The sequence below is a fragment of the Biomphalaria glabrata genome, chromosome 2, assembly GCF_947242115.1.
Source record: "Biomphalaria glabrata chromosome 2, xgBioGlab47.1, whole genome shotgun sequence".
NCBI classification, from domain to species: Eukaryota; Metazoa; Mollusca; class Gastropoda; family Planorbidae; genus Biomphalaria; species Biomphalaria glabrata.
This window is the reverse complement of record NC_074712.1, coordinates 19,520,245-19,535,169: the sequence shown is the minus strand read 5'-3', so window position 1 is coordinate 19,535,169 and position 14,925 is coordinate 19,520,245. Positions and strand designations below refer to the sequence as shown.

Sequence of the window (14,925 nt, the reverse complement as noted above, 5' to 3'; positions counted from 1 at the left end):
TAAACGTCAAATCAAACTTTTTAATTAACTTCAAAACATTATCTCGTGTTTTCATTGTAAGGAACTACTTGCATTAGGTTGATTGTGATGTGGTGACGGTGCGTTGGTGGTGACGTTTGGCTCCCATACTCCCATTCTTTCTTTTTCCCCCCTCTATATTAATTATAACCTTGATAGTATTACCTTTTTTCTCCTTTTTATTTTAAAGTCAACATTGTTTTTTTTTTTTCTTTTTTTTTTTTTTTTCATTTTTCTATTACCAGAAATCTAGATTTAGACTTAAAATTAGATAGTAAACAAGAAAATGAAACAATATTCTGTTTCGTATGAAATCGTTAAAGATGTTCACTTTTTAGCTACTTATCGTGATTAAATTGTGGAGGAGATTTATAAGAATTTTTTTAAAAGATAGAGCGATAATTACATTTATCATTGAATATTGTCTTTCATTTGAATGGCTTCTTTGTCGTCTGCTATGTGCACTGGAAAGTTGTTCGGATAGTTTCGATGGTGTTTGTTTTCAATGTAGAATCTAAGCAGTACATAAATTCTTAAGGAAAAAAAAACAACCCTTTCCTCAACCCACAGATTCAAAACGAGATAATAGACCTGCTGTGCAATGCAATTTTAGCAAAAATAGGCCTACTAAATGAGATCCAATCTGCTCATTTTTCTCTATCATGGTTGACAGCACTCAAAGAGAATTACAATTGTATTAAATTTCCTTTTTTTTTCTGAAAATGTTTTGTGAACTCCGATGACGAACTATACACATAGAAATTTGTCATTTGTAGGTTTTCATATTTGTGAGAACCAGAAGTCTTAGGGATTGACTGAACAAATATTCTAAAGTAATAAAATATAACCAACTTTCTTTAAATTACTTACAATGCCAAGGCAATGATGGTTTTTCAATATGAGTGGACAGTACAATTGCCTTCAGGTATTGTTTCAACAAAGCGGCAGCTTGCGCATTATGTTCAGTGTGCTAAACAGTACTTAAACATGGTCTTAAATAATTCTGTCAGCTGTGCTCATGAAGTTGCATTGGAAAGTCTATTAGTAAAAGTACCGAAACTACTGGATTTCTTTGACACACAAACTATTTGTCATACGGAAGAGGGGTATCAACATATTCTTGAACCCGGGCCCACGGGTACCTTGCTACGCCACTGTTTGTAATAACTCATTGCATTGCCAATATCGAAATTTGTTAGATGGTAACAAAATTCATTGTCGCATTATTATAATAATATTAACAACAAAAATTATTATTATTATTATTATTATAGATCTAGTAGAAATAAACTTACTTTCACATTATTATTATATATTATTATTATTATTATTATCATTGTAGAAATTAACTTATTTTTCATGATTATTATTATTATTAAATGATCGAAATATACTTTGGACGTTTATCAATGCACTAAGATGGCTACCGCCGTAAAGCAGCAACTCAATCAATTAATAAGTTTATCACATTCAAGTGGATCCCATAAAGATGTCACAGAAAAGTTTGTATTTATATTTTAGTACTTAGATCTAGTTCCAGATTTGCAAATACAATTGAGATATCGATATGATTTCTTTTTTGTTAGACTAGTTGTCACAAGGAGTCGAAGGACTGAAATAGTTTAACTTTAAAATTAAAATAGTATTAGTATTACTAGTATTAGTATTATAGTTATAAATAAATTATAATTATTTAAATTATAATATTATTATTATTATTATAATAAATATTAAATATATTTATAATTATAGAATATAAAAAAAATAAATATTAGATCTACATCTAGAATCTAGATATTATTTTAATTATTTTATATTTAATATTAGTATATTATATATGGTAGCTTCTTATAATAATATATAATTAATATAAGGCACAGCTCATCGAATTCTCCTTTTAGAAACACGTCGCTTTTTTTGTTTATAATTAATTTGTTTTTATGTTTGGAGGAGCTAAAAACGACGTTTCGGGACAGTGCGTGTCCAATTTTAGATAAGTTCCTGTATTTTTGTTCCGTTTTTCCAAAGCAGATGGCAGTTTTTTAGATTCTCTGTAACCAAGTATGTGAAGCTATTGTTTTAACCTCCCCCGGCAATTCATACCCATATTCATATAAGGGATGAAGGTTATATTATTAGCCTGTTTGATCGTAGGCTGGTGGATATATCAAAATAAGCTTCCAAACATCTTTAGAAAGACATTCCAATCACATTCATACTGTTAGCTGTTAAATAAAATAAAAAAGGAGGTGTTTCAACGATAATAATGAATTTAACACATTCTCCTATACTAGCCTATAGTGCACAAGGCAAAATCGTAATAAAAAATATTATTGGGATTAATAAATCTATGATTTTTTCAATGAATAAACGTGACCTAGATCGAGATATCTAGAATATATAATTTATGAATGAAAGAAAAAGTGCGGGCTGCTAATTTGAAGCCAGAGACCATGCCCACTGCAGGTGATCATGCCAGGCGAGGGCTGGTGGTGAGGAGAGGTATACACTAAATGTGTAGTGTCATACAGGCAGTGGAGGGAAGGGGAAGAGAGTCATGAAAAGACAAAGAAAAGCATCTATGGGAGGGAGGGGATGTTAAGGTGTAACAAAATGAACATCCAAATTATGAAAAGAAGAGGGTCCTTGGATGGGAATTAAAAGAAAGAGACAGAGAATAGGCCTAAATGTAGCCTAGTTGAAAATGTCATGTTTATTAAATTATGATAATTAATTTATAGATCTATAATTTATATAGATTTATTTCTGTCTGTTTCTACACATATATAAATAAATAAATTATAAATGATGTTATATATATAGAAAGAGAGAGAGAGAGTGCGACAGGGAGAGAGAGGCAATACTATAAATACATATTGCAGAAGTGAATCTACTTCTTTTAATACAATCTAAATAATTTTAAATTAACACAGATATAATTTATTAGCAATAACATAGTGGTGTTTCTTAACAGTGCTCAATGTGCGCTAAAGGAGAAAGCACAAAAACTGCGTTTATTATAGGAGCATGAAGTGACCCAATTTATTTTAAAATAAAATCTTGACTATGAGTGGTAATTCAAAGAAACAAAGAAACACAGCTATTTTTATAGTCCTTTAGTTGCAGAATAAGAATCTGCTTTCAGTTTTTTTGTAAATTAAACCATCTCCAAATAAAAAAATAAAATAAAAATTTGACCTAGTTCCCGAATACGGTGTGCCTAATATAAGAATCTACTATAATTATTATTATTATTCTATAGATCTACTTCTAGTCATCTACTAACTACTACTTTACTGTAGTACTACTAGATTACTAGTAGTAGTACTAGATCTAGTCTAGTCCTAGTATTACCCGTATTATTTACTAGAATATCTAGATTCTAGATCTAAATATTATTATTTAATTAAATTCCATTTTATGATTTTTCCATACTCATGATACTAACTGACCATACTGATAGTTTGATAGTATACTATACTTTTTATAGTATGTTACTATAGTAGTCTATAGTATTCTATAGACACTATGACTATAGAATTATAGATCTGTAATTATACACAAAATCTGAATTCTATTTCTAGAATACATTCTAGATCTAGGTCTGATATTGATGTGTTGATACATTGATAGAGTCTAGATCTAGGTTTAAAACTATGGTGTTTTGAATATCATAATAAAATTACATTTTCTTAGTTTTTTTACTTGTACAATCATAACAATGGACCTCATTCACCAATCGTAAACAAACATATAGCCACGTGATTCTCGATCTCTTCTCTATAAATTACGATCTAATTTTTAATACACAATGGCTATCACGTGACAGTTTTTTCCGTTGTTTTATAATCAAAATTATCACCTGACTAAATTTTTTTGTTTACGATTGGTGAATGAGGTCCATTTTGTGCTCAATCTGATCTGGAATGTGGATATAATATCTTTAAATTAAAGTTTAAATGCTATTATATTATATGTCCCGATTATTCCAGTGTTGGCTTGTTTTTAATTGATTGAAGATCAAATGACTGCATGTTTTGTTTTTACGAGTGTCAATTTAATTAATGTATCAAATCTATGTGTCAACCTTATTAAAAACTGAGCAGATAGGCAACTACTTAAAGATGCATAATTGATAACATCTTTTAGTGAAGTCCTCTTGATTCACTAAAATTTGTGACTGTCATTGATGAATGTCTGTATACACATGTGTGTTATAGTCTATTTTTACAGATATATATGTCACTTGGAATGTATGTGCGAATGACTAGAAGTGTGTCAGTTTTAGAAAAGGAGATATCAGCGTGTGATATGTGCCATGAAGTATATAAGTTTCTGTGTTTTGATTGAGTTGTTAAGTGTTTTATGTAATTACAGCTGAACCCAGGGACAAATAGACTTGGAGAGAAATCAATGTAGTTTCTAGAGAGTTATTGAAATAGAGATACTGTAACAGTGACCAATTATCTTACTTATTAAATTGAAACAGAGTGAATCTTTGCAAGAACTAGTTTATTTAGTAAAGTGTTTATTTCCTTGTTCCTGAAGATTTTAATCTACTCTGATATTAGACATAAATACTATATACTCTGGGAATTCCCCACCTGTAGTTGTAGTGACTACTCTAGTAAGAACTAACAACTTCAATGAGCAATTGTGTCATAGTAGTACTGGCTGAAAATACTTTTTTTTTTGCTTTGATCAAAGTAGCTCTATTTAGATATTTGACTCTAGATTCTAGAAGTGTTTTTTATTCATATTATTGAATGAAGACCCCTTTTAAAACAGTTTGGTCTACACTGACTACTACTACTTGAGTTTTGATTTCTTACTGCTTGCTGGTAACTGAGTGAGTTTACAGACAAAAAAATTCAAATGTCATATGTCAATAAAAACAAATTTAGCCAATCAGTAGTCATTGGGGACTACTCACTGTACTTCATATAAAATTGCTTGGTCAGTTGTTTTGATTTTATCAGCTATGGTCAGATTTTGGCCTCCACTATTTAAAATTGAAGATTTATAAACAGGATCTAATATGAAGATTTAATATTAATAACATGCTGTTGACTTTAAGTATTGCTTGCCTGTGTGTTTTGCAGCAAATAACCATTCTGAGGTAGCCTTCTTTCTTTCATTTGACCTGGATACATTTTCTTTTTAATTGCATGGATGTGGTTTAAACATGTATAGTTTAAATGTGTAAAGTTTTTTAAATAAAGTTTGATGATTGCCTTTGTCTGGCACAATTGACCTCATTTATCTTAATCTCTTTGGACTTAATGATTGGGTAATACTTGTCAATAGTTATATTGACATCATTAATGTTTTGTACCTTATGATATATACAGTGTTTATTATGCTTTTAAAATTTGTTTTATATTGGTCACAAAATTTGTTTAGCTTTTTGAGCAGTAAAATGAAATATTTTTTATGCATTTGGTTTAATCTATTCTATATTATCAAATCAATTACCATGTTTATATCAGCACTTGCTTTTTTCTTGGAAAACAATACAAATATTTGTAAAAATATCTCTTCTTTAGTTAACTATCACCACCATTTTTCAAATGCTTTTATATTTAGAAAAACAAAACAATTTTTTGAATAAAAAGTATAGGACGCTGCTGCGCTGAAGACCTTTGATGCCTTCTTTAGCAATGAAATGGAATTCAGTTCAAACTTGTAAACATCAGCAACTTTGATTTATAAGACTCTGAAAGCCATTGACTTGACTCAGAGGGGCATCAGAAGGAGGCGTATGTTTGCATTCTCACTGACTTAGTATGTATTTAGCTCAGGACCATGGTCACATAATATTGACTTAGCATCATGGTTTCTTGTAAAAGAAAAAAAACACCTCTCTGTAGCACTTTGGTAATATTATAGAACAAAAGGGTTTATATCCTAATCTTCTTAAGGGAAGGAATAAAATTGATGATGATCATCATAAAGTCTGTGACACCCAGTCCACCCAAACTTTTTCCTAGAATTTTACATCTGATGTTAAAATAAAAAATAAAAACTCTTAAATTTAAATACATATATAATGTTTGTAATTTCTTTCTCTTTGCCTATATTTTAGGTATAAAGCTATACTTGAAAGTATCATAAAGACAGCAGGCAGTGAACTTGTCCCATCTCTTCAAGCATTCATTGAAACTTGTAAGTTAAATGCTATGAATGTGTTGTTGTTTTTTGTAACCTCGTGACCATATCACTGAAGCATAGGAATTATTTTTTGGATGGGAAGGGGGTGTTGGAAGATTTGAATTATATTTTTCTATTAAAATTTAGAAAGTTAAGCTACTATTTCAGACATTTAGGAGACAATGTAAGGGTCTTCTGTTTCTATGGCTGTCATGATCAGCTGTGGTAACTCTCTGTCAGGCCTATATTAGTATTGGATGGACTCAGAAGTCCTAAAAAATCTTGAAGGAAAATCCCAGTCCTTAGAGATTCAAACTCATGACCTTTTGGTTTGTAAACCAAATTGCTTCATCGCTTGGTCACCCCTCAACCCATTACAAGATGATTCAACAAAACTATTCATCAGAAATATTTCTTAGCCTAATGTTGTTTAGTTTATTTCTGCAGTCTTGTGATCTCTAAACTTAAACAAAAAAAAAAAGCCATTGACATTTGTACTGAACATTTGAGAACATTTTGGAGCTTGTTCAAACTGACTTAATATTTCTTTTCCAGTGGTGAGTGAAGGTGTGAGTCTTGTTATTTCAAGACAAATACTTACTGACTTTACTGCCCAGTTGGCTCGCATGCCAGATGCAGTGGCCAAAGAGATATCTCATTACATTCTTGAGAAGATACAGGCTCGTGTCATTTCATTTGAGGAACAGGTGAAGTGTAACTTTGAATTTTTTTAAGATATCTTGTGACCCAATTTTTTTTTTCACATATTTGGAAGAATTTTTTTTTTATGAAACATTTATTGATTATACAATATAGAACATTAAAAAATAATTTTGAATTCAACATTGTACCTTTTTTTCCCCACCTTTTTATTATGTAACAGTGCATTTTAACATTGTATTGAAAGGGTTGGAGCTTGCAAAAAAGCCCATGGCTAATGACCAAAAGCCAGTTAGCACAAACCCTGGTTCAGAAGAATGTTTTTTTTTTGTCGATTTATTCTTAGCTAAAGTTGTCACTTCTGCCCCTGCTACTACACATTTATCTTCAGTCAGTTTGACTAAATAACTTGATTAAATTGTTTAGTCTTAGTTGCGTGACAAGCATTACCAGTTCAACAAGAACTTGTCTTTGTGACCTTGAGTTTGCTGAGTATTATATTTTATCTGTCAAAATATTGTGCAGTCATCTGATTGCTATATTTTTGGCTATCTAAATATTGTGCAGTCATCTGAGTGCTATATTTTTGGCTGTCAAAATATTGTGCAGTCATCTGAGTGTTATATTTTTGTCTGTCCAAATATTGTGCAGTCATCTGAGTTATATTTTTGTCTGTTGTATATTTTGTAATTCATAATGGTGTTTTCATGCAGGTCGCTGCAATAAGACAACATCTGGCAAGTATTTATGAAAGAGAGGAAAGCTGGAGAGAGGCTGCAAATGTTTTAGTTGGTATTCCTCTAGAGACAGGACAGAAGTAAGTTTAGTTGGTAATCCACTGGAGACAGGACAGAATTTAAGAGTTGGTATTCCACTGGAGACAGGACAGAAGTTAAGAGTTGGTATTCCACTGGAGACAGGACAGAAGTTAAGAGTTGGTATTCCACTGGAGACAGGACAGAAGTTAAGAGTTGGTATTCCACTGGAGACAGGACAGAAGTTAAGAGTTGGTATTCCACTGGAGACAGGACAGAAGTTAAGAGTTGGTATTCCACTGGAGACAGGACAGAATTTAAGAGTTGGTATTTCACTGGAGACAGGACAGAAGTTAAGAGTTGGTATTCCACTGGAGACAGGACAGAAGTTAAGAGTTGGTATTATACTTCAGATATGTGACAAAAGTATGATCTGACATTTTGTATTCTACTGGAGGTAGGGAAAAAGTTTTAGTTGGTATTTCACTAGAAACAGGACTAAGAAATATGTAACGTTTTGTGTCTGTCATTTTTCCATTAGCTTCTTGTATGAATTTTATTTTTATGGATGGCATATTTTTGTATAAATTACTTACTTTCACCTGTTAAAACTTTAAAAAATTAATGTCATTATTATATAAGAAATTAAAAAAAAGATTAGTTTCTTATAACTAAAGAAGCACTTTATCTCCCATGGATATTTTCTGCTGATTTAAATGGCCCTTTTGTTTGTTCCATTCTAGGCAGTACAGTCCAGACTACAAACTAGAGACATATTTAAAAATAGCCAGACTGTTTCTGGAAGATGAAGATGCTAACCAAGCTGATGCTTACATAAACAGAGCTTCAATGTTGCAGGCTGAGTCCAAAAATGAAGAGCTTCAAATTTTGTACAAGGTTTGAAATTTGTTTTCTTTGATAATCAAGATTTGTGTCACACATTAGTTTTGCCATGTTAATGCATCTATTATGTATACTGTTATTTTTTTTTTTTTATACAAGCATTAGCTTGGTTAGTACTGGTATAAAAGTAAGCAAACATCTGCTGATCACAGGGACTCAAGTTGTTTTAGCCCTTTACACAATCATCCAAGATTTGTGCTCGCATTTGGAAGCCTGGATTAAGTGAGATCAATTGCCATAGAAGGCCTGAACACTGACTTGCAATGTTGCAACCTGTAGGCACTTTAGACCAATAGCTTGTTGCCATGTCACAAGTCTGTACGAAGCTATTGGTCTCCACTGCCCACAGGTTGTGATGTCTCAAATCAGTGTTGAGGCCATCTATACTAAATGGCCTCAGATTAAGTCCATAGGTCCACATCCCTAAAAATACTTGACCTTGTTTGGGCAAAGGTGGTTGTTTGTTGTGGTGACAATCAAACACTGTTTACAGAAACGGGTGAATTGAACTTCTGTCAAGTAATAATCTTTTCAGTCTCTGAGAAGTGCATTTATTCACTTGGTTAAAAAAAAAAAACTTCATTTAATGAAAGAGAATTGAATCTACAATTCCTTGACTATTTAAGATATATGTAACATGTTATCATGTTTTATGATTAAATCATCAGATCATCAGTTTTATGATTAAACTTTAGATAATTGGCAGAATTTTGCTTATGCCCATGGACATTCAACACTTTGTTTTTACCCCTTGGTTTATTTTGTTCCAAATTATTTTTTTTCGTTATAATTGGCTATATGGATTGTTTTATGACATTAATATTAACCCTACTGGCCTACTTATTATATCTCTTCTGGTACCAATGGTTAAAAGCTAACATGAGATTTACACATCAGTTCTATTTATAGCTTTTCTAGTACAACTAGATGTGTGTTACATATCATTCGTCAAACATTTTATTTAATAATAATAACTTAGTTCAAAGTTCATGTCAAGCCTGGGAATACCTATGACATAGCGACATGCGTCAATCAAGTCAAGAGAAGCGTTGTCACATAATAATAGACTTTAATTTGTTTGGAAGCAGGACAGGAAGTAGGAGGGGAGACGCTATGTGTCGAACAAAGGAGCGATAGATAATTAATTAATTCCTCAAGTCACCTGGTTATATTCAGAAAGTGTAGTCGCATTTTTCATTTAGAATACAGTAGTGATCTTTTGGATGTTTCATTTAGATAGTTTATTTTGTAAAATGCTGTACATATCGTGTTCCCAAGTTTTAAATTAAAAGTTTCTGTATTTGAATTGAGAGGATTTTCTTCATTGAACCTAATAGTCTATAGTTAAATAGATACACCATATAGAATCCCCGGCAAGTCACAGAAGTTCATCTAATCAGCTGACATCTTCAAGAAAGGTCTAATATATTAGCACCTCGCAGCACCTTAGATGAATTAGCACTACTTAGCACCTTCAACTACAATAGAAGCTGAGGCACAATCAAAGCAAGAATAACACTGTGTTATATATTCAACATCAATCAATAATAAACCTATGACGGCATATTCTAGAACAACCTGTGACAATGTGTTAGAAAAATATAAATAGTTTTTTTACATTTTTATGTTAAAAAGAGTACTTAAAAGTAACATAAATTATTCTACAATTTTATTTCCAGGCTTGCTATGCTAGAGTTTTGAATTTTAGACGCAAATTTATTGAAGCAGCACAACGCTATAATGAGCTATCTTTCAAGAGTATTGTGTCAGAAGAAGAAAGAATGACAGCTTTAAAAAATGCTCTCATTTGCACCGTTTTAGCATCAGCAGGTAAAACAAATATAAATTGTCCATGAGTTCAATAAAACATTTGTTGAAGAGCTGTGATCACTTTAACTACCTGTAATACTCTGCTCTAAAGACATTGTAGGCAACTCATTTCCTACAGTAGTTCAAAGTAAATATTCTAATCAGAACTTTTGCTTAAGCTTATTAGTCATTAGTGAGAAAGGAACTAAATAATTATATTGGTATCTGCACCTATATATCTAACCCTAATTAGATCATCTTAACTTTTCTGTTTCTTGTAGGCCAGCAACGATCACGAATGTTAGCCACACTTTTTAAAGATGAAAGATGCCAACAGCTTCCTGCATATAGTATTCTAGAAAAAATGTGAGTAGACTTCTTCTTCATTGTTCTCATTGTTATGTTGGAGTGTTCATATGACTAGACCAATACATGAGATGAACTGCGCAGTGGTTTCCAAATCAGGGAGCTCTCCATATAGTTTTCTTTCTATTGGGGTGATTTGGGGCCAATGTCTTATACGGGCCTCTTGGTAGAGAGAGCAGTTTTGGAGGACGTGGTCGGCATTTTCTGGTGATACTCCACATGGGCAGATTTCACTGGTTCCAATTTTGAGCTTCCGGAACATGTGTTGTCGCATTCTGTTGTGTCCGGTCCTGAGTCGAAAGATTAGACGTTGGTCTTGTCGGGATAGCTTATAGTAAGCATCATCTTTCTTGTGATTTGGATGGGAGCTCGTCCATTTCTCATTTATTTTATCTACAATTAATTTCTTCATTTCTTCTGGATAGAGAGCTGAGTTTACTTGTGAGTGTGAGTAGACATTTTTCAATTGCTGGTACATCAAGTACATGTAGATATATTTTAACTCAGTAACATTTTAGTTAAGAAATACCAGGCACTCATAATAAATTGATATTGGATACCTAACACCAAATATCACAAATTAGTCATTAATTCTAATTAATATCAACTGTAATTGAAATACTTTTTAAAGAATTATATTTTCTCAATAGAACTAATGAAATGCTACACCCTGCAATACTATTTAAAATACTAAATAGAGTAAATCTATTTATATAAAAGCAATTTAAAGTTTCCTTGTCCGCATACAGGTATTTAGACAGAATAATAAGAAGTACAGATCTAGTGGATTTCTCTGCCTTGTTACAACCCCACCAGAAAGCTATTACACCTGATGGTAAGCTGATCTTTCTTCTAAATTTAGGATAGTTATATATGGCATTGTACTATATCCAAAATTAATTTTATCATGGTATGTTCTTCATTGATGTACTCGCAGAAAAAATGTACTCATTTTGATGATTCATTTCATTGATCTGCTGTTTACGAAATCAGGTAGATTAGATTTGTTATGTAGTTTAAATTGTTTACTTGAAACATTTCAGGCTCTACAATATTAAATCGAGCTGTGACGGAACATAATCTTTTGTCTGCTAGTAAACTCTACAATAACATTTCCTTTGAAGAGCTTGGCTCACTGTTAGAGATTCCACCTGCAAAGGTATTAACATTTATTTAAAACAGTGTATTTCAAAGAGGAAATGACAACTCTTAATAAATGGTTAACTTTTATTGCAAGTCCTTCTCAAATTATACTTGTATTCAATTAGTGGAAATAATTTTTTTTTTATTTAGTTTTGGTTTTGATTAGAGTTAAATTTTATTTATGTTAGTTCTGATAAGCCTGGAAATCTCTCCACATCTTAAACAAGACTAAAATAAGAATCTTTAACTCGTGTCAAGTCTGTTTGGTTCTGAAACTTAGAGAACAACTGAAGCAACAACAACAAAAAATACAGACCCTCATTAACAGATACCTGAGAAATATCTTAAAAATACACTGGTACGACAAAATAGAAAACAAGAAAAACTGTGGGAGATGAGTGGGCAGAAAAATAGAGGTGCAGATCTTAGAGAGGAAGTGGAGATGGATTGGTCACACCCTTAGAAAAGATACTAACAACAGAGCTAGACAGGTCTAAGAATAGAACCCCCAGGACACAAGACGTAGAGGAGGACCAAAAAGAACGTGGAAATGCAGTGTACTAGATGAAGCCGAAAGGACAAGAAAGAGCTGGTAAGCCATGAAAAAACTAGCAAGAAACCGTGGAGAGTGGCATGTTTTTTCTGAGGCCCTACGTTCCATGTGGAATGCAAAGGAAAGATGATGATGATTGAAATATATAAAACTAAAAGTAATTAGAACTAGCCCCTTTCCTTATCCAAGCTTTTTTTTTTTTTTTAATTCAGATTTTAAATGTGTTCTTTCTGATCCTTTTGTTTTCAATTTCAGGCTGAAAAAATTGCATCCCAAATGATCACTGAAGGACGAATGAATGGTTATGTTGATCAAATAGATTCCACTGTACATTTTGAAGGTTGAAAAAAGATTTTTATTTTTAATTAGTGCTCATCTTACACATTTACTCAGCTAAGAGTTTAAGTATGTACAGAATACGTTTGTATTAGTGTTGTATGCTATTGGTTGAATTTTGTACTACAAATTTGATCAAATTTTTTTTACACAAGTTTGTTTTTTTTGTATAAGAAATGGAAAAATAAAATTCATTAATCTTATATCAAACCAATAATGTAAACATAGTCTATTATAAGAAGAACATTTAAAAATCTCAAAAAAAAACTTTTATGAAGAAGTAGCTGATCTAAGTTAGAGTATTATAATAACTAATAAATTATCATCGTTATAATATTTGTTACTTTGCCTTCTTCCGATGGAAGTCATAATTGTGTAATACTGTGAGACCCTCAAGGATGACTAGGTGATGGACCATACAATAAAACTAAGTGAAAAGTTAGTCAGTTAGTTGGAATATGATAAACATTTTTAAAAATACCGGTATCTAAATAACTTGTATGCAAAATAATCTCAAGTTCAGGAAAATAGTGCTGTGTGTAATTAAGTACATGACAATGCTAGACATTAGGACAAAAATTGAAATAAAAGCAAACTCTTCATTTATTTCAAAGGCACCTAAAGGGCAATGTGCTTATATCTTGATAACTTGGGACATAATATGGGGTGGGGGAGGACTTTCTTGCTCTATGGCGCTATATTTGATCATCAGAACTTTAAAAATAAGAAACTTTGTACAGTATCTCATCCTTGTATTGAAGCTGCAAACAATATTTAATTTAATTGAATTTTGAAAATTACCTTAGACTTGAATATATATCACTGAATAAATGTGAAGTATTAGAAAGCAAATCATGAAAACATTTTTAAAATACTTTTAGTGCATTTCAATACAGGCATACCTTTTATTAAAACCATTTCATTTTCAGAAATCTTTTCCTTTGTTGTTTAAATTGTCATTTTTTTATCTCTGTTGCAGCCAGGGAAACATTACCAACTTGGGATAGACAGATTCAGAGCTTATGTTTTCAAGTTAACAACATCATAGAGAAAATATCCACTGCGGAACCAGAGTGGTTTGCCAAGGCCATGGAGACATTTTCAGATTAGATACCTTTTCTGGCGTTGTGTTCCTAAGAATATTTGCATTGATTAGGTTCTTGAATTCTTTGCTTTTGCTGCAGACAGTCCTGATGCAGAACTAACCTGTATGACTCAGAGGAATGTACTTGCTGACAGCGTCATGCATGTTTGGCCTGTTTATTTATATGGATTATGTCACCAAGATATTTTTTTAATGGTTCCAAGTACAGAACCAGAAGTGATTCAGACTAAAAACAAAAACTTTTGTCTGTTAAAGGATGAAATAATCATTTTGTTCAAATAGGATTTTGAAGAAAAAAAATGTTAAGTGTTCATACTGTATGTAGTTTGTATTAAACACCACATATATTTGTGTTGGTGTTAATTAGTTATATTATTATTCAATTTCATTGTTTTCGGTATCACACAAAAGAAAAGCAGTAACTTCCCTTAGAAGTTCCTCTTAGAACCATTTAGGCAGGTGATGTCTATGGCTACAGTACAAAATAATGACAGCCTTCTGCTACCTCTGGCCCATACATAAAAAAAAACAGTGATTATTAGCACCTTTTTTTTGCTGCTGTTGGAAGGTCTTTTTGGAAATATAAAGGCCAGTGCGTACAGAATTGAACCAAAAATCATTTTCAAGGATTTAAAATTAACGTTTTTTTTTTACAACCAAAATATTAAAATGAAAAAAAAACTCAATATTTTTCTAGAAAAAAAAATGACCTAGTTCAATAAAATATGTTTGTTCTACACTCTTACAATTGTAGTTTATAGTTTATTCTTGTATCAGGTTTGTCTTTTTTATTATGTTTCTGTTCTGAGGTAATTATAAGCGAGTTTGGTGGACTAGAAAACAAAGCATTAAATAAGAGCTGAACTGAGCCAGTGTGTAGATTAACTCATCTTTACTGGTGACCTACATTCTGAAGAGAGCTAGCCACTCCGTGCCAATATTAAGAGCTTTATATTACCATTGCATTAGCTAACTCTTCTTATACCACTGTACTGCCAAGATCCTGTCCCCAGGGCTGGCCTTAGGCCACTGAAGCCTATGTGGCCGCAGTGGGCCCTGCACTTTCATAGTCCCCGCACTAATTCTAGTTGTAAATTATTAAATTAAACCATTATAACTTATAATGG

General features: G+C 31.9%; 1 protein-coding gene across 2 annotated transcripts; it reads left to right on the top strand.

Moving 5' to 3' along the window:
- Positions 1-1,413: 1,413 nt before the first annotated feature.
- On the top strand, positions 1,414-14,546 carry LOC106070681 (COP9 signalosome complex subunit 4-like). 2 transcript variants are annotated; one of them, XM_013230636.2, is made up of 11 exons: positions 1,414-1,520; positions 6,104-6,183; positions 6,724-6,875; positions 7,542-7,645; positions 8,327-8,480; positions 10,166-10,316; positions 10,577-10,661; positions 11,411-11,496; positions 11,705-11,820; positions 12,613-12,697; positions 13,673-14,546. In XM_013230636.2, exons 1-11 carry the CDS (start codon positions 1,438-1,440, stop codon positions 13,801-13,803), a joined length of 1,227 nt encoding a protein of 408 aa, XP_013086090.1. In that variant the 5' UTR covers positions 1,414-1,437; the 3' UTR covers positions 13,804-14,546. The 2 variants fall into 2 exon arrangements, with proteins under 2 accessions (XP_013086090.1, XP_013086091.1); XM_013230637.2 differs by lacking the exon at positions 1,414-1,520 and adding an exon at positions 5,060-5,137.
- Positions 14,547-14,925: the final 379 nt, after the last annotated feature.